The sequence below is a fragment of the Chenopodium quinoa genome, unplaced genomic scaffold (assembly GCF_001683475.1).
Source record: "Chenopodium quinoa cultivar QQ74 unplaced genomic scaffold, ASM168347v1, whole genome shotgun sequence".
NCBI classification, from domain to species: Eukaryota; Viridiplantae; Streptophyta; class Magnoliopsida; order Caryophyllales; family Amaranthaceae; genus Chenopodium; species Chenopodium quinoa.
In genome coordinates this window covers 863,527-881,925 of record NW_018744813.1, presented here as the reverse complement: position 1 = coordinate 881,925, position 18,399 = coordinate 863,527, and the positions used below count along the sequence as shown (strand labels likewise).

The window sequence follows — 18,399 nt, the reverse complement described above, 5'->3', positions numbered from 1 at the left end:
TCTTTTTTTCTGTTTTCACTCCTTTTCAAAGCCAACTCCGGCTATTTCCACCCTTAACCTCCACAAAACTACAATGTACCTGTTCACAAGCAATAATAATCCAACCAACGCAACGAATATAGCCTAAGATAATAACCAACAACAACAATTTCAACAAAATCCAGCAGTAATTTCCACAATAATCAACCAAATTTCGCTAATAACCTAAGATAATCAAAATCCTTGCTTAAAAATTAATCAAAAGAGAATAATTAACGAAGGAAATTGAATACCTTTACCCTTATGCGAAAAATTGTTGTTTTGGTGTCGATTTGGTGAGGGTTTTGAGTAGTAAGGAGTTCGATGCGGTTGGTGTTGAGGATGAGTAATTGCTTTCTTTGATGATGAACAAACGGAGAAGATGAATGATTGAAGCTTGAGGATGATTGATTTATGAGAATGATTGATTTAAGAGGATGGAAGAAGATGATCTTGAGTATGGTGGTGAGGAGCGGCTGCGAAGGGAGAGAAAGGCAATGAGGGGTTTGAGTTATGTTTGTGAGGGTTTAAGGGAAATTGCGGGAACAAAAGACGAAACCGTATTTTTTTTCTGATACCCAGAAAGGCGCGCCCGCGCCCTACGAAGGCGCGACCGCGCCTCAGTGAAAACGCGGCCCGCTCCTAGATCGCGATAAAATCGCTCCAACTCCCTGGAAATCAGACCAAGCTATTGTCGCGCCCGCGCTCTGCATAAGCGCCCGCGCCACTTTGGTATCGCGGGCCGCTCACAAATCGCGACAAAATCGCTCCTATTCTCTGGAATTGGATGAGTATTAAGACCAAAGAGCTGGCGCGCCCGCCTCTAAAACAGGCGCGGCCGCGCCTACTTTAAGACGCGAGCCGCTCCTCAATCGCGCCTAAATCGCTCCTACTTTCTGGAATGGGAGCAATTTACATTCATGTAAAAGGCGCGCCCGCGATGGAACCAGGCGCGCCCGCGCCTTGCTGCTCTTGCCGATCGCGCTTCAGCCGCGTCCAAATCGCGCTGAGGTTCTGTCTCTTTAGTATTCATTCGAGCACAATTTCTCAAAATTCCTCATTTTTGCTTTACTCTTGTCTCTCTTTCCTCGTGGACACACGCAATCACACCTACATCAAAATTGATTGGGAAAAATGTTAGATGGATTAGTTCAAGCGATTTGAAAGAAAATAAAATCAAAGAGGTTAGAAACCGGGTTGCCTCCCGCAAGCGCTTCTTTAACGTCACTAGCTTGACGTACTTCACACGGAATCATGGTGACTTGAAAACATCAATGAGAGATAAATTTTCTGGCTTCTCAATTAGTTGACCCTCATAGTATGGCTTGAGACGGTGCCCATTCACTTTGAATGGAGGGTACTTGTCATTGAATATCTCAACCGAGCCATAAGGAAAGGCTTTGGATACTTGAAATGGACCGCTCCATCTAGACCTCAATTTCCCGGGGAAGAGCTTGAGTCTTGAATTGTAGAGTAGGACCTTTTGTCCTTCCACAAATTCCTTCTTGGAAATTTGAGCGTCGTGCCATGCCTTGGTTCTTGCTTTGTAGAGGCTTGCACTGTCATATGCGTTCATTCTCAACTCTTCCAACTCATGAAGCTCTAGAAGCCTTTGCTCACCCGCATTGTGGAGATCAAAGTTGATTTGCTTGATTGCCCAATGCGTTCGGTGCTCCATCTCTACGGGTAAATGGCAATTCTTCCCATAAACAAGCTTATAGGGGGTAGTCCCTATAGGAGTCTTGAAGGCGGTCCTATATGCCCACAATGAATCAATGAGCTTACTAGACCAATCCTTCCTTGTTCTAGCAACGGTCTTCTCCAAGATGACTTTCAACTCCCTATTTGTGACCTCCGCTTGACCACTTGTTTGGGGGTGGTAAGCAAGGCCTCGCTTGTGCGATACACCATACTTTGAAAGAAGCTTGTTGAATGCATGGTGCTTGAAGTGTGAGCCTCCATCACTTATGATTGCCTTAGGAACACCGAATCTTGGGAAGATGACTTTCTTGAACAAATTGATGACCACCTTTGAGTCGTTGGTGGGAGATGCCACGGCTTCCGCCCACTTGGAGACATAATCAACGGCAACTAGAATGTGCCGGTTTCCTTGGGATGAGATGAAAGGGCCCATGAAGTCAATTGCCCAAACATCAAAAATTTCTAGTTCAAGAATCGGATTTTGGGGCATCTCATCACGCCTTGATATGTTCCCCGTCCTTTGGCACCTATCACAAGTCTTAACAAATTGCCAAGCATCTTTGAATAGAGACGGCCAAAAGAGCATGCATTGCAAAACCTTGGAAGCGGTCTTTTGAGCACTCATATGACCACCACAAGGGGATGAGTGGCACATTGAGAGCACATCTTGGAACTCTTCATTAGGAACACATCTTCTCAAAAGTCCATCCACCCCTCTCTTCAACAACATGGGGTCATCCCATATATACTTCTTTGCTTCATACTTGAGCCTTCGATGTTGTTGAGGAGTGAAATCCGGAGGTATGGCACTACAAGCCAAGTAGTTCACAATATCCGCATACCAAGGCTCCGATTTTGCCTCAAGAGCATATAAGACATCATCCATAAGGGCATCTTCAATTGGCAAATCGTCTTCATGTATTCTTGCACCTCCCAACCTAGAGAGGTGGTCCGCCACCACGTTCTCGGCTCCCTTCTTATCTCTCATTTCGTAATCAAAATCTTGAAGGACCAACACCCATCTCAACAACCTCGGTTTGGCCTCCTTCTTACTTATCAAATATTTGAGAGCCGAGTGATCGGTATACACTATTGTCCTAGAACCAATGAGGTAGGTTCTAAACTTCTCAAATGAGTGGATAACCGCCAAAAACTCTTTTTCGGTAGTTGTATAATTCCGTTGAGCATCATTGAGAGTCTTGGACAAATAGTATATAACGTGAAGTTTCCCATCCTTTCTTTGTCCTAGAACTGATCCAATGGCCTCGTCGCTTGCATCGCACATTAGCTCGAATGGTAGAGACCAATCCGGTCCTTGGACTACGGGGGCGGTGCAAAGAGCCTTTTTCAACCTGCAAAATGACTCATGACAAGCTTCATCAAATACAAATTCTTTATCCTGTTGCAAGAGAGATGTGAGAGGCTTAGCAATCAAAGAGAAATCTTTGATGAAGCGGCGGTAAAAGCCGGCATGACCAAGGAAGGACCTCACTTCTCTCACATTTGTGGGAGGAGGAAGCTTCTCAATCACATCAACCTTCGCACCATCAACTTCGATGCCCGCTTGGGAGATTTTATGGCCAAGAACAATGCCATTTTCCACCATGAAGTGGCATTTCTCCCAATTGAGCACCAAGTTGGCACTCTCACACCTTTCTAAACAACGAGATAAATTCATTAGGCATTTCTCATACGTGCCTCCACCAACGGAAAAGTCGTCCATAAAAACTTCCATTTCTTCCTCGATCATTTCACTAAAAATTGACATCATGCATCTTTGGAAGGTAGCCGGGGCATTACAAAGACCAAAAGGCATCCTACGGTAAGCAAAAGTTCCGTAGGGACAAGTGAAAGTGGTCTTTTCTTGATCTTTTGGGTCAATTGGGATTTGGAAGAATCCCGAATAACCATCAAGAAAGCAATAAAAGGCATGCTTTGTAAGCCTCTCAAGCATTTGATCGATGAACGGTAATGGAAAATGGTCTTTGGAAGTGTTGGCATTTAATTGGCGGTAATCAATACACATACGCCAACCCGTAACAAGCCGAGTTGGGACCAATTGTTGCTTATCATTGACCATTACCGTCATACCTCCCTTTTTCGGAACTACTTGAACCGGGGACACCCAATCACTATGAGCGATTGGATAGATAATCCCCGCTTCAAGTAGCTTGGAAACTTCCTTTCTCACAACCTCTTGCATGGAAGGATTAAGTTTCCTTTGCCGTTGCCTACACGGCTTAGCACCCTCCTCTAAATCGATTTTATGCATGCATAGGGAGGGGCTTATACCCTTGAGATCATCAAGAGTATAACCCAAAGCCTTCCTATGCTTTTTCAAAACATTAAGCAATGAGGAGGTTTGTTCTTCCGTGAGGTTAGCATTGACAATGACCGGAAAAGTATCATTAGCATCCAAAAAGACATACCTCAAGCCCGAAGGTAGAGGTTTCAATTCTACCTTCGGAGCTACCTTACCATTGGAGATTTCCTCCTCTTCTACTTGGAAGACTTCATATGGTTGGAGCATCTCTTGGTCGGGGGTTGTCTCCTCTTTCTCATCAAGCATTTCCTCATATAATTGCATCTCCTTTTGATCACCTACCTCATTCTCATTCAACAAAACATTCTCAAGTAGATCATTAGAAGCATGCATATGAGGGTACCTAAACTCATTCATCAAGTTTTCAATTGTATCTATTCTAAAGCATTCGTTGCTAGAGGAAGGTTGTCTCATCACCTTATTCAAATCAAATTCGATAGAATCATTGTCAACCTTCAAGGTCATCTTGCCTTCTTTGACATCAATAATTGCTTTAGAAGTAGCTAGGAATGGCCTACCCAAGATTATAGGAATTCTTTCATCTTCATCCATCTCAAGAATATAAAAGTCCACCGGAAAAGTGAACTTACCAACTCTAAGGGGTATGTCCTCTACTTTCCCTATAGGCAATTTTGTGGACCTATCCGCTAGTTGGAGGGTGATGTTTGTAGGTGAAAGGTTTCCCACATTAAGCTTTTGGTAGACCGAGAAAGGCATTAAACTCACACTAGCACCTAGGTCACACAAAGCTTTCCCCAAATGAACCTCATTGATAGAACAAGGGATGGAAAAACTACCGGGATCTTGCAATTTAGTTGGTAGCTTACTAGAGAGAATAGCACTACAATTTGCGGTTAAGCTAACGGTTTCAACTTCTCTCCTTCCATTCAAGAGGTCTTTTAGGAATTTAGAGTAGTGTGGCATCTCTTTCATAGCATCCACAAAGGGTATAGAAACATGCAAGCTCTTTACTACATCTAAAAATTTTCCGAATTGGACATCAAGCTTAGACCTAGCAAATCTTTGGGGAAAAGGTAACCTCTCATTCCTAGGTTGGAGATTAAGGGGTAAAGATGTTTGATCTTTGGTGCTCTCCTTTTCGGGTTCCTTCTCTTTCTCTTTCTCACCCCTCTCATTCTTTCCGGCACTTCCCTCTAGAATCTCATTCTCTCTTGATGACTCATTCTCAACCTCAAGTCCTATCCTCACATCGGGACTCTTCTCAACATTTAGATTACTCTCAAGGATCTTCCCACTTCTAGTAGTAATGGCATACATAGACTTGGGGTTGACACCTTGGCTAGGTAAAGAAGAAGATGAAGAAGGGGAGGATGAAGAACTTGGTTGGGCAATTTGAGAGATTTGGGTCTCAAGCATTTTCATGTGTGCCTTGATTTGTTTCTTTTCTTCCTCTTGACTCTTATTATGGTTTTCTTGATTTTTAATGAAATTTTGAAGCATAGTCATCATAGGATCCGGAGGGGCTTCTATTTGGAGGGGTTGAGTAGGGGGAATTTGAGAATGGGGCCTTACTTGGTCAAAACCGGGGGGTCTACTATTTTGTGAGAAAGTAGAAGCATTTTGAGGTCTATTACCCCCGGAACCCTGATTGGAATTAAAACGTTGTTGGTTGTTGGAATAGTGTTGTTGGTTTTGATTCCAATTGGGTCTTTGGTTTGGGTAGCTTCTTCCATTGTAATTGGAAGAGTTTCCCCTACCTTGGCCTTGGTTATCATAACCACCACCACTTTGATTCCATTGACTTTGATTCCAACCTTGGTTTTGATTCCAACCACGGTTTAGGTTTTGATTCCAATTGGGCCGCATTCCATTATTTCCCTCACGGGGCACAAAATTCATGGCATTAACGTCTTCAACATTATCATCATTTTCATGGGGAGGGGGACCTTCACTTATGGACATACATTGCTGAGAATTATGATCATAGCCTCCACATATATCACAAAACATACAACCGGGAGGCATGGCATTGTAATTAGAGGGAGAAGAAGTAGAAGGACTCATACCATGGCCTCCCTTGGGAGAAGGGGAGGAAGTATTTTGAGAACTTGATTTCATGAACTCCTCCATTTGTTTCGCAATCTTTGCCATTTGGTTGGAAAGATTTGTGATGGCATTGGTTTGTTCGACGGATTGTATCGTTCCTTTGCTAGAAGTGGCTTCCCTCTCACCTTCGTACCAATCCTCATAATTGCGCACAACATCTTCTATGATACTCTCCACTTCATCTTCCCTTTTGTTCATGATTGGGCCTCCGGCTCCGGCATCAAGGCTAGTCTTGCTTTGAGGGGAGAGTCCTCCGTAGAATGTTTGGAGAACTTGCCAATTAGGAATCCCATGGTGTGGGCACTGCCTTTGTAACTCTTTGAATCTCTCCCATGCCTCACAAAGAGACTCTCCACCTCTTTGGCGGAAACTTTGAATCTTTGAGCGAGCCTCGGCGGTTTTCTTGTGATTGTAAAACCTTCCTAGGAACGCCGTAGTTACCTCATTCCAAGTCGTGAGGGAGCCGGGGGGAACATCCTTGTTCAACCAATGTTCCGCCGCTCCCATGAGTGAGAACGGGAACATCTTCAATCTTATGTACTCTTGGGAGACTCCGTTGATCTTGATAGTGTCACAATACTTGAGAAACTCTTTGAGATGCTCATGGGGATTCTCAAATTTCCCACCGGTAAATTGCCTCTTCTCTATCATTGAAATGAAATTAGGCTTTATCTCGAAATTGTTTGCTTGAGTGGTGGGGGCTAGGATCCCACTTTGAGAGGCATAAGGTTCGGGTGCTCCAAGTTGCTTTAGTGACCTTTGATCACCCATGTTTCCTGATCCAGCCATGCTTTGTTGATTATGGTATTGGGCAAATGGGTTGGGAATTGAGCCTGTGGATGGTTCGCTCTCCTCACTTGAAGTGGGTGAAGATGGGGTAGGGGAACTTCTCACTTCCCCTTGAAGTGGGTCTTCACCTCTCTCCCTTGCTTGTCTCCTCAATTGGGCTAGAGTACGCTCTAGCTCGAGGTCTATGGACACCAAAGGCCTAGAGCAATTAAGCCTCCTGTGCATATACAAAGCTAAGCAGAAAATGAGCACTGACAAGATACGGAAAAACAAAAGAATAGAAAAGAACTAGTCTCAACAAGAAAATAAACACACAATGGAAACCGTCTCCTCGGCAACGGCGCCAATTTGACAGGGGGTATTTTAGGTCGTTACTAAGACACCTCTATCAAATGATATTTGTAGTCCTAAACATGCAACTAAAAGAGTATAGAGGCAAGTCAAGGGTCGAACACAGGGAAACGATTAAGCACCGCTATTTATCTCCTAATGTTAATCTAATTCGATCAAGAAGTATGGTGGGTAAAGTAATGACTAAGAGGGATAGAATAACAATTAAAACAAGCACTAGGGGGAAGGATAAAACATGCTATGAATTCAACGAAGGTAGGCATCGGAAAATAGTTTTACATGTAACCCAAGCAACTCATACAAGGCAATATCAAGAATACTCTCTAATCACCTATCGGGATTAAGAGCTTTCCTAGCTAGCATACACTCACACTATCGTCGTAAGGCATACAAGCTAAGGTCATGCAATAATCAATCACCTAATGACTATTCCTAAGTCGCACTATCGTCACGATTTAGTTTACGTCATTCAACCACAACATGCGTATGGCCATAAACATGGAGTGGCTAATAGGTATAAGCACAAGGAAGATTTAATCACAAATATTCCAAATTAACCTAGCCTAGCATACATCAAACTCAAAGCATATCTTCACCAAACCCCTAGCAACAAGAAACTACTCACTAGTCATAACTACAACTACAATCATACTAAGCAACATTATAACCAATGAAATAGTAAGAAAGACAAAGTTTTTATCAACTAAACTAACAAAGGTAGAAACTTTAATCATAAAAACAAGAGAAAAGAGAGAAATATATCAAAACCTTCATTGAAATCCAAATAAAGAGCCATACATCATTCAATCTCCAAGCTTGACCATACATCAATGTTGCAAAACTACTTCTTCAAAAACTAAGAGTAAAACTAATGTTGATAGACAATGAAAATTACACTAAGAACTATCAAGATTGTTCAATACAAAAGTGGCTAAAACAAAACCCTAGAAAAATTCCTTCCAAAAACTCTCCTCTAAGGTTCTATGCTAAAATAAATAATATCCCCATGATAGAATGTTGTCCCCCCCCGTTAGCCGTTTTGCCTCCCTCTTTTAACTTGGGCTGAAATCGGGATTTGAATCAGCAGCAGACAGGCGCGCCCGCGCCCAACAATGGCGCGACCGCGCGTTAAATGATGGCGCGGCCGCTCCTCGAAATGCGCGCCCGCTCCAAAGTGGGTATTTAATGGTTGGTCCAGCTCATCAACGCGCCCGCGCTCAAGGGATGCGCGCCCGCGCTTACAGGTGGCGCGCCCGCTCCTCTGGTGGCGCGCCCGCGCCATTTGTCTGGTCTGGATTTCTTCCCGTTTAGCCCTTGTTCCTTCCATCTCCGAATCAACGGCATACACCTGCAATCATGGAACAGGAAGGCAAGGCGTAATACAACGAAAGAGGAGGGGAGTATAAACTACCTAAACCACATGAATACACATTACGCGCCACAAAGGTAGAATACTCGAAATGGGCGGATCATAGCAAAAACATATTAAAATGGACCGAATTATTACTAAAACTACTAGAAAAGACTATCCTAAGAGCGACATAAATGTCACTCATCACTCGGCGGCGGCACACCGGCGCTCGGAGTTTGCTTCCGTCAGCCGGAATCACCTCCCGTGTCACGGCGGTTCTACGCTTTTTCTTCCTCTTTTTTTTTTTTAATTTCTTGCTACTGCTTGCGTCTTTTTTATTGTTGTTCACTGTCGTGTTGCTGTTGCTGTTTATCGGAGCTCCGGCGTCCTCTGAAACTACCGTGACACGGGATCATTTCCCCATGACACGTTCTTTGCTCACCGCGTCGCGGCGTTGCCTGACCGTGTCGCGGCGGATGCTCTAATCTTCACGATTTTTTTTCGAGCTTTTGGAGCTCAAATCTTCATCAATTCTACTCTAATTTTTTTCTACTTTCCTCATTTTCGATTCTCTACAAGGATCTATGTAAGTTTCCCTTGATTTTGCCTCGAATTTGCTTCAAATGAGTAATTTCATTAAAAACCCTTAAAAATCAATTTGGGGATTTTTTGATTTTGTGGTTTATGTTGAAATTCTTGCTATGAATTTACTTGCACATGTATGTATGCATGTTTGTGAGCAATTTGAGACAAAAATTGCATGATTTGGTGAAGAATTGAGCAAAATCACCACTTGTGGTAAATGGTGTTCCTTGTTGTTCATGTTGTTTCTTTTGCACTTGGATTGATGACATGTTGGTTGTAGATCTTGTAAAATATGCTATGATGCGTCGATCTATTGTTTTTGTGCAACTTTGAGACATGTTTTGTATTGTGTATGTACTACATTGTCATGGAGAACATAGTATCATTCAATTAGGAGAACATAGTATTAGTTCCTCATGGAGAAACTAAATACTATAAAAAATTCCATTATTTTGCCAATATTTTAGCCTTGAGGTAAAAATTTAGCGTATAATGCGATAAACAACTAAATAACTTAGGAATTGATGTTAAGCATTTTGATATTTTTATTAAAATGCAACTCGAACTAAATGTTTTAGGAAATGATGCTAAGCATTTAGATTTTTATTTTTATAATAGCATGCCTAGGCGACGGGATCGCGATCTTTCCACCCATGGTCGACGTCAGGCTTTTCGGGAGGACACTCCCACGATTCCCAAGGGTATGGACGACGACGTCTTAGAGTCTGAGCCTCGGGCTTCTACGAGTAGAGGTAGGTGGGTTCCACCTCTGTGGACTCCGGACCAGTTGGTTTTCTGTCGTGAGAACCACGTTTCTCATCGCCCACTTGTCGGCATAGTCGACGGCACGCTTCGCCACCACGGTACTGGAGCCAGTAATTTGATTCCTCGACTTCACCAGATTATCACGAGGGATCCTACTACGAACGCCTTATGGGAATCGGCTGGTTTAGTGGATTTTCATTCGACGGTTGTAGGGTTTCACAGCCCCCGAGGTTGCGGTGCGACAGTCATTCGCGCATTTTTGGAGTATTTTTGGGATGCTACCAACACCTTTCACTTTGCTTGGGGGGAGATGACGGTGACCCTTATGGACTTTAGCATGATTAGCGGTCTGCGCTTCACTGACCGGGCTATGGCACAGATGTCTGATCTTTCTTGGGGAGTGGCTGAGGCAGCCGATTTGTTAGGTCCTATCGTTCAGCATATCAGGACCCAGCCAGTGTCTCGAGGTGGTCCTAGGAGCGGGCGATCGGAGCTGGCTTCGGTTCTAGCTCGTGGCTTTGACATGGAGGAGACATCGGCTGAGCAGCGAGTGCGGATCTTCATTCTAATTCTGATCTCCATGACTCTTTCTCCTGATAGGAGTTCACGTGCACTCCTTTTCTACCTCCCTTCTTTAGTCAAGATTAGTGAGATAGGATCCTTTAGCTGGGCCAGCCTCGGATACGCCGACCTTCTCTTGTCGTTGCGTCATGGCTGTAGGCAGCTGAACGACGGGTCTTCCGTCACTGTTTACGGTCTATGGAGAGTCGTAGAAGTGATGATCCTTTCCTCTTGTTGTTTTATTTTAATTTATTCGACTCATGTGCTCAAAGATTACTTTTCATTGCAGCTATGGTTTTACGAGTACTTCCCATGATTGGCTCCTCGACGGCGTCGTGGAGCGGTTCATGACTTCCCTGTTGGAGCCAGCTAGCGTGACCGAGGAGAGTCACGGGTGGAGTCTGTCTCTGTGCTGCGCGGGCTACTACGCTGAGGCACCTCTTCTATTGGCGTAAGAATTAATTTTGTTGCCTGTTATTTTCTCTCTAACGTTATTTCCGGTGTTTCATGCCAACTTTTTATGGTTTTTAGGTTGCCATTGATGTCCAGTATCATCCTTGGGCTGGGATGACTAATCTTCCCGAGGCCTTGCATCTTTCAGCGCACCACACCGTTTTGGTTGGTACCGGAGGCTTTGTCTGGTATTTGGAGGAGTGTGTCGTTCGTCAGCACAGTGGTGATCGCTTTGTGGTGCCCTCATCTTCCCCGGAGTCGATGCTTGACTCGCGCTTGCTTAGGGAGTTGATAAACAGGGGAGAGCGCTACACTTTTCCTTGGCAGGAGCTTGTGCACATGGAGGGTGATTATGCGCAGTACTTACTTCCCACTTTGGCTCCTCCACCCCGCCTTCCTGAGGTATGATTTCTTTTGAGGATTTTTGTCACTAGTCTCTGTTTAAATAGTCGAATAACTTGATTACTCGATCGTATTTTCAGACGACTGTTCGCCCCGTGGGGATGATTGAGATTCCGCCTCAATATGTCCGTTATCCAGGGCCAATTAGTATTACCGAGGACCATATTGCTGACGCGCCAGAGGGTTTCAGACATGCGTAGGAGTCTCTGCCCGAGGTTTTTGAGCCGGTAAGTTTTTCAATGCATTATTCATCCTTTTAACACCGCTCGGAGATGATGGGATTCATGAAGCTGGTTGACGCTCTGAAGTACTGCATCATTAAGCTTCGGCGTGGTGCGAATTGTCGGAGCAGTTATAGCGATGTTCTTCAGGTATGCTCATTTTTTCCACTTCTACCATTTGTTTTATTTTGCATTGTTGACGCCTTTTGATTTTGTATCTTTCAGGAGCAACGGAGGTCCCGCTCGCGCTCGAGGCATAGAGGCTCGGACGAGGAGGAGCTTGGTCGTGGTAGACGATCTCCTCCGGTTCATCGGCATTCTCAGTCTCAACGAGAGCCTCTGATTACTCAGTCGTTTCAGGAGGCTCAGTGGCAGCAGCCTCAGTCTTCCCAGCGCTTTCAGGGTCAGGGTCAGGGGCAGCGACAGTCATTTTTACAGCCTTCACAGCCTGAGTTTAGGCCTGTTTTGACTCTCGTGGATCCTGGTTTATTTTCAGCTCCATCGTCTGGGATTCTTCCACCGGTGTCGGGCTTGTTCTCAGTTCCGATGTATGGGACGATGCCTCCGCCGACGATTCCCGTGTCTTTGAGTCAGTCTACACCGTTTGCTAGTTGGACGGGTCCTGCTTTGTGTTTGACTGCTGCTGGAATCACAAAGACTAGTAGGGACACTACTCCCCGTATTAGGATGATGGCGGGACTCTTTGGCTCACCGTTCCCGTATTCACAAGATGGAGATTATACTAATCCTAATTATACTAGTTCTGCAGAGTTTTGACCGAGGGTCTTTATTTGTACATACTGTGATGACACTTGACGCTGTTTATTTATTATGACTCATAGTTTATGCATTTATTAGTGTGTGCTTGAGACTCATTGTATGTTATCGTGTAATATTAACGACGCGACAAAATCCGTAAGTGGAGTAAGTGGAGGGTACCGACCTTCCCCAAAAGAAAAAGAAATAAAAAGACAAGAAAATAATAAATAGAATAAATAAATATATAAATAATAAAGAAAAAAATAGAAATAAAAAGAATAAAATACTAAAGTAATGAATAAATAAATATAAATAAATAATAAAAATAAAATGATAAAAATAATAAATAAAAAAATTAAATAAAAAAAAAATAAAAAAAAAATAAAAAAAGTTGAGAATTTTATTAGGAATGAAAATCTCAGAAAACTGAAAAATAAACGGTGAAGATAAAATAAAAAAAATCCGGATAAATACAGGAAAAGATAAAAAAAGAAAACGCGTGGGGTCCCGTGACACGGCACCGTACACCATGTCACGGCAAAATCTGTCGTGTCGCGGCAAAAATTCCCGTGACATGGTGGAACTTCCCGTGTCACAGTGCGCGTATTCTACAACGGTGTGGTTTATGCGTATGGAATGATAATTTCTGAATAGTTCCGAGCGCTTTTGCTATAAAATAGGACCAGTATATTCGTGATATGCATAATTACGAAACAAAAAATATTTAGAATTTCATATTTCAATAATAATGTCTCAGAATTTTGATAATACATTGCGCGACTGGTCTTATTCTTTGACCAATGCTGACAAAAGAGAGTTAGAATTGTTTCATGTCAGGGGTTTACTAGCCCTAAGGCATGTGACGATTAAACATGATTTTCTTAGGGCAGCATTAGACTATTGGAGTCCAGAAACACATTGTTTCAAATTTGATTACGATGAAATATGTCCCCTGCCGGAGGAATTCAGTACAATCTTTGGATTTCCTGATAGAAATCTTATTGCCATGCCTACCCTACGTGAATATTATTACCAAGATTTTGAACGCCATCTGAATCTAACAGATCCAGATTTAAATAGAATTGTGTGTGGTAATGAGGTAGACATAGAAAAACTTGCAAATTTATATTTTAATCGCCCTATCTCTGAGTCTTATCATGTATATCGTAGAAGGGCATATATTTTTTGCATGTTTAGTAAGCTTTTATTTGCAAACGGTAGGGTAGGGCATGCTTGTCTAGCGTCTGTGCTTGAACATGTTGAATCTAGGAGATCTCCTATGCCTACATGCCTTGGAAAAACATTTCGTGGCCTTGACGAAGCAAAAGCTGACCGGAAAGCCATTAGGAAGGGCTCTCTAGTATTGGTGCAGGTAAAAAATACTCTCCGAGTAGCCCCCGTGACACAAAACAGACACTGTGTCACGGTGGCTGTCTGCCGTGACACGGTGAAGTCTGCCGTGTCACGAGAAATCTGCATTTTATACTTTTTTTTTTTTTTTTTTTTTGCAGATTTGGTTGGTGGGGCGTTTAGAACTATTTGAAGCCCCCGACGATGTTGATAAATATGGCCCTAACGATCGAGTCTGCAGGAAGAAGAATTACTCTGTGAACATGTCGTATGAAGACTGGAAAAATTTCTTTGCAAAGAGAGAATTTTCCATTCGTTGGGTGGTGCCTTGGTGGAGGCTTACTAGGATGGTTGGTACGAATGATACTCCATATTGTTGTGTTCCTAGTATCTCAAAACTGACTTTTTATTGTCCTTCTCGACTGATGCGGCAGTATGGACTTGAACAAGTAGTTCCACGCTATAACGATAGTCCTCGTGAAGTATCGTTGCATGAAAGTAACGTTCACAAATACGAGACTTATTGGACTGGAAGACCTTTGTGGACCGTTTCTGCAAGTAACCAAGCTCCTCCTCCTTTATCTAGTGCATACAAGGCATGGTTGAACCATAGAAGTAGGAGGGAACGATTTGGATCACGCAAATCTGATGTGAAGAGTCGTCTTGGCAATAAGAGAGCACCTCCTAAAGATCACCTAGGTCCAAGAACACAAGGGATTGAGTTTAAGACTCCTATAATGCAGAAAAGGAAGAATTATGTGAAAGGGAAGGGTAAAGAGAAGATGGTCTATATCAGATCAACCGAAGAATTTTAAGAAAGGTGAAAGGGGTGAATGTTCGACTAGGGGTGTGACGGTTCGGGCTACAAAAGACACATTAATGGTGAAGGCCGACCTAATTGAAAAAGAGAATGAGGTTCCTAAAGTGAAGAGGGATTAGATCAGTATGATGCCAATAATTGTAGTCACATTTATTTCAATAATAATAGTATATTTATTTTCGCCTTAAATAAAAAATTACAATGACTTTTTTATTTATTTATTTAGCCGAGTCAAGGAGTCGGACACAATGGAAGAATGAAAAAAAAAAAAAAAACCTGAAACAAATAATGAATTCGCAAAGACTGCGTCACTAAAAAAAGAATCGGAAAATCTGAAAATCTGAAATTCTGTGACACGTTGAAAATTCCCGCGTCACGGCAATTTTTTTTTTATGTGTTTCACCATGCCACGGTGAAATTCTGCCGTGACACGGTACAGATTCCCGTGACGCGGCAAACTCTGAACTTTTTTTTTCACTCAGGTCCACCGTGTCACGGTGGACTGTGCCGTGACACGGTGAAATGTCCCATGTCGCGGCAATACCCCCCCTTTTTTTTGCTCAGGTCCACCGTGCCACGGTGGGTTGTGCCGTGACACGGTGGATAGTCCCGTGTCGCGGCAAAAAACACCTTTTTTTTTGTATGACGCAATGCTGAACCGACGCGTATACTTGATCGACAGAGGGAGGATTTTATTTTTTTTATGTGGTCGGGCCCCCTTTAGGGGTTGCCTACGTATCCTTAAAAAGGAATCAGGCCAAACGTAGCTCTATTGGGTCATGAACCCATGCGACTAGGTATAGAATTTCTTGAGTTGATCCTAGTTGGTTAAATTATGGAAACCGTTACCGTCCATGTGTACCAATTGTGCCGCTCAGCCGGACAAGATGGTTTTAACAATATACGGGCCTACCCAATTGGGTTTGAATTTTCCTCTTGGATCCAACACATTTTTGCGAAGTGCCTTAAGCACCAGGTCACCCTCTTTGATGTTCCTAGTCTTGACTTTTTTATTAAAATGTCGCGCCATACGCTATTGGTAGGTTTGGATATGATGCAAAGCTGCCAAGCGTTTTTCATCGAGTAAGACTAGTTCATCATATCTTGCTCTAATCAAGTCGACTTCATCTAGTTTACTTTCCAACGCGATTCGGAGAGAAGGGATTTCAAGCTCTATTTGTTGTACAACTTCAACTCCATAGACCAAAGAAAAAGGGGTAGCCCCCGTTGATGTACGAACAGAGGTTCGAGAACCCCAAAGGGCGAAATGTAGCTTGCTTGGCCAATCCTTGTAATTTTCTGTCATCTTTTCGATGATAGTTTTCACATTTTTGTTGGCCGATTCGACTGCACCATTTGTTTGTGGCCTGTAAGGTGATGATCTGTGATGCTTGATATGATATTTCTGTAATAATTCCGCGCATTCGGCTTGGAAATGCGTTCCATTATCGCTGATCATCCCATGAGGTACCCCATAGCGGCATATGATATTTTTCTCAATGAATTGAGCTACGTGTTTCGCCGTTAGCTTAGCATACGAGGCAGCTTCGACCCATTTGGTGAAATAGTCGATCGCTACGAGGATGAATTCATGCCCCCCTTGTCCTGGTGGCATTATTTTCCAATGACGTCGATGACCCAAGTGGAGAAAGGCCATGGAGAAGTATATGTGTAAAGAAGCGAAGGTGGAACGTGCTGTAAATTTGCGTAGACTTGACACTTCATACATTTCTTGACGTATTCGTGACAATCTCTCTCCATAGTAGTCCAATAATAACCTTGTCGTTGAATCTTTTGGACTAACATCTTTGTATTCATGTGCGTTCCACATATACCGGTATGGAGGTTTTCCATGGTTCTATGTGCTTCTTTCTTGGCTATGCATAAGATATTTCTCCCTATTGTAGTCCTTTTGTGGAGTTCTCCCCTGATGAGCACATACTATGAGGCCAGGAGCCTCAAAGCACGGCGTGCCCTTTTATCAGTATTAGGAGGGTATTCTCCTCTTGTCACATAGGTAAGGATATCTGTATACCATGGCTCATCATCTTCTTCTTATGGTTCTTGTTCATCGTCGAGTGTGTGAACATAAGCCGGTTCATATCTTCTTTCTATGGTCAACGACATTCTGATTGTATCCATTGGAATTTGCACGATTAATGCTAATTTAGCTAGTGCGTCGGCGAATTGGTTTTCTTCTCTCGGCAAATACGTATATTCCACTTCATCTAGTTGCTCCGTGAGAGTTTCTAAATGAGCTTGATACGTAGCGAGACTTTCACTTATCACTTTCCATCTCTTGGATATTTGGTTAATGATTAGTGAAGAATCACCGTATATTCTGAGCTTCTTAATTCCCAAGGCGACAACTGTTTCTCACCCCAAAATACATGCTTCATATTCTGCGGCATTGTTGGTGACATCAAAGTCGAGCTTCATGGAAATTGGGATGTGCTCTTCATTGGGTGATACAAGCAAGACTCCTACACCACATCCTTTTTGGTTTGAAGCTCCATCGAAATAGAGCGTCCAGCTATCATCTTCGGTCATGAGTAAATCTTTGTCAGGGAAATCGTATTCATCTTCTTCTTTCTCAAATTCTTCTAACGGAAAGTTTGATAAGAAGTCAAAAACTGCAGAACCTTTGATGGCTTTTTGTGGTAAAAATTTCAAGTCTAACTGAGCAAGATTGACTATCCACCTTGGTAATCTGCCATTGAGTGTTGCTTTTTCGAACAAGTATTTGAGAGGATCCATCTTGGACACGACATGCACTGTATGAGTGAGCATGTAATGTCTTAGTTTCTGTGCAGCCCACACAAGTGCGAGACACAATTTTTCAAGTGGTGTGTATCGTGTCTCATATCCTTGAAGCTTCTTACTCAAGTAGTAGATTGCATTCTCCTTGCTTTCAATCTCTTCTGCTAGCATTGCCCCCATCGTTTCTCTTGTGACCGTAAGGTAGAGTCGAAGAGGAAAGTCAGGTATTGCTGGCGCTAGCACGGGTGGGTTTGCCAGGTACTCTTTGATTTTGTCGAAAGCTTTTTGGCAATTGTCATCCCATGTGACTGGGACCTACTTATATATTGCAACCTTCCAATGAAACCTCGAATCTCCTTCTCATTCTTGGGCGGTGGCATGGACATGATTGCTTTGACTTTTGTGGGATCTATTTCAATCCCTCAAGAACTCATCACATATCCAAGTAATTTTCCTGACGTGACTCCGAATGCACACGTTGCTGGATTTAATCTCATATTGTACTTGCGGAGTCTTTCAAAGAACTTGCGAAGTGTAATGATGTGTCTTGGGCGATCTTTAGACTTAACGATCATATCATCGACATAGACCTCCACCGCTTTGTGCATCATATCATGTAACAATGTTGTAGCTGCTCTTTGGTAGGTGGCATCCTGTAGACACCCATTTGTGTCTCCCCAAAACCAAACCCAGTGATGAGTGCCTTTCACGTCGAATCATAATCGAATGAAACGAAAGTGTGGAAAGGTCTAGTGTTGCGGAAAGTTTCTTTTCTTTTCTTTTCTCTTCTCTCTGATTTTGAAAACTTTATTTTAAGAAAAAAGCCAATCCAGTTTGGTTGGTCCATGATATGGGTCCAATAGTGGTGTAGTTGGATGGGGCTTGCAAAGACCTTTCCAACGATATATTATAAGCCCAATTCCGATGAATATTGAGGAATTTATGGCCAATTTACTAAACTGGGCCCGGTTTGAGTTTTAAGTACGGCCCAATGATCTAGGGGAGGGCCTAATATGATTTATCATTCCTAATGTAATTAGGAATGGTTTTGGTCTTCTAGAACATTCTAGAAGGTTCTTATCATTCTTAATTCAATTAGGATTCCTTAGAGTTTTAATTAGAT

At 42.9% G+C, this 18,399-nt stretch overlaps 1 protein-coding gene across 1 annotated transcript; it reads right to left on the bottom strand.

The window, feature by feature from the left end:
- Nucleotides 1-1,270: 1,270 nt before the first annotated feature.
- LOC110704042 lies at nt 1,271-12,017 on the bottom strand. Its single transcript, XM_021881831.1, has 5 exons — nt 11,935-12,017; nt 6,243-7,115; nt 4,012-5,342; nt 1,932-3,375; nt 1,271-1,772 (listed from the first exon to the last, which is right to left on the bottom strand). Exons 1-5 carry the CDS (start codon nt 12,015-12,017, stop codon nt 1,271-1,273), a joined length of 4,233 nt encoding a protein of 1,410 aa, XP_021737523.1.
- Between the last annotated feature and the right edge of the window lie 6,382 nt (nt 12,018-18,399).

Coding starts and splice junctions, on each gene's coding strand:
- LOC110704042 (XM_021881831.1), bottom strand. CDS start 12,017: ATGACTGTCGCTGCCCCTGACCCTGACCCTGAAAGCGCTGGGAAGACT. Junction 7,116..11,934: donor GAGCCTCCTGAAACGACTGA/GTAATCAGAGGC, acceptor GTATATGCACAG/GAGGCTTAATTGCTCTAGGC. Junction 3,376..4,011: donor TACTCTTGATGATCTCAAGG/GTATAAGCCCCT, acceptor CTCGTTGTTTAG/AAAGGTGTGAGAGTGCCAAC.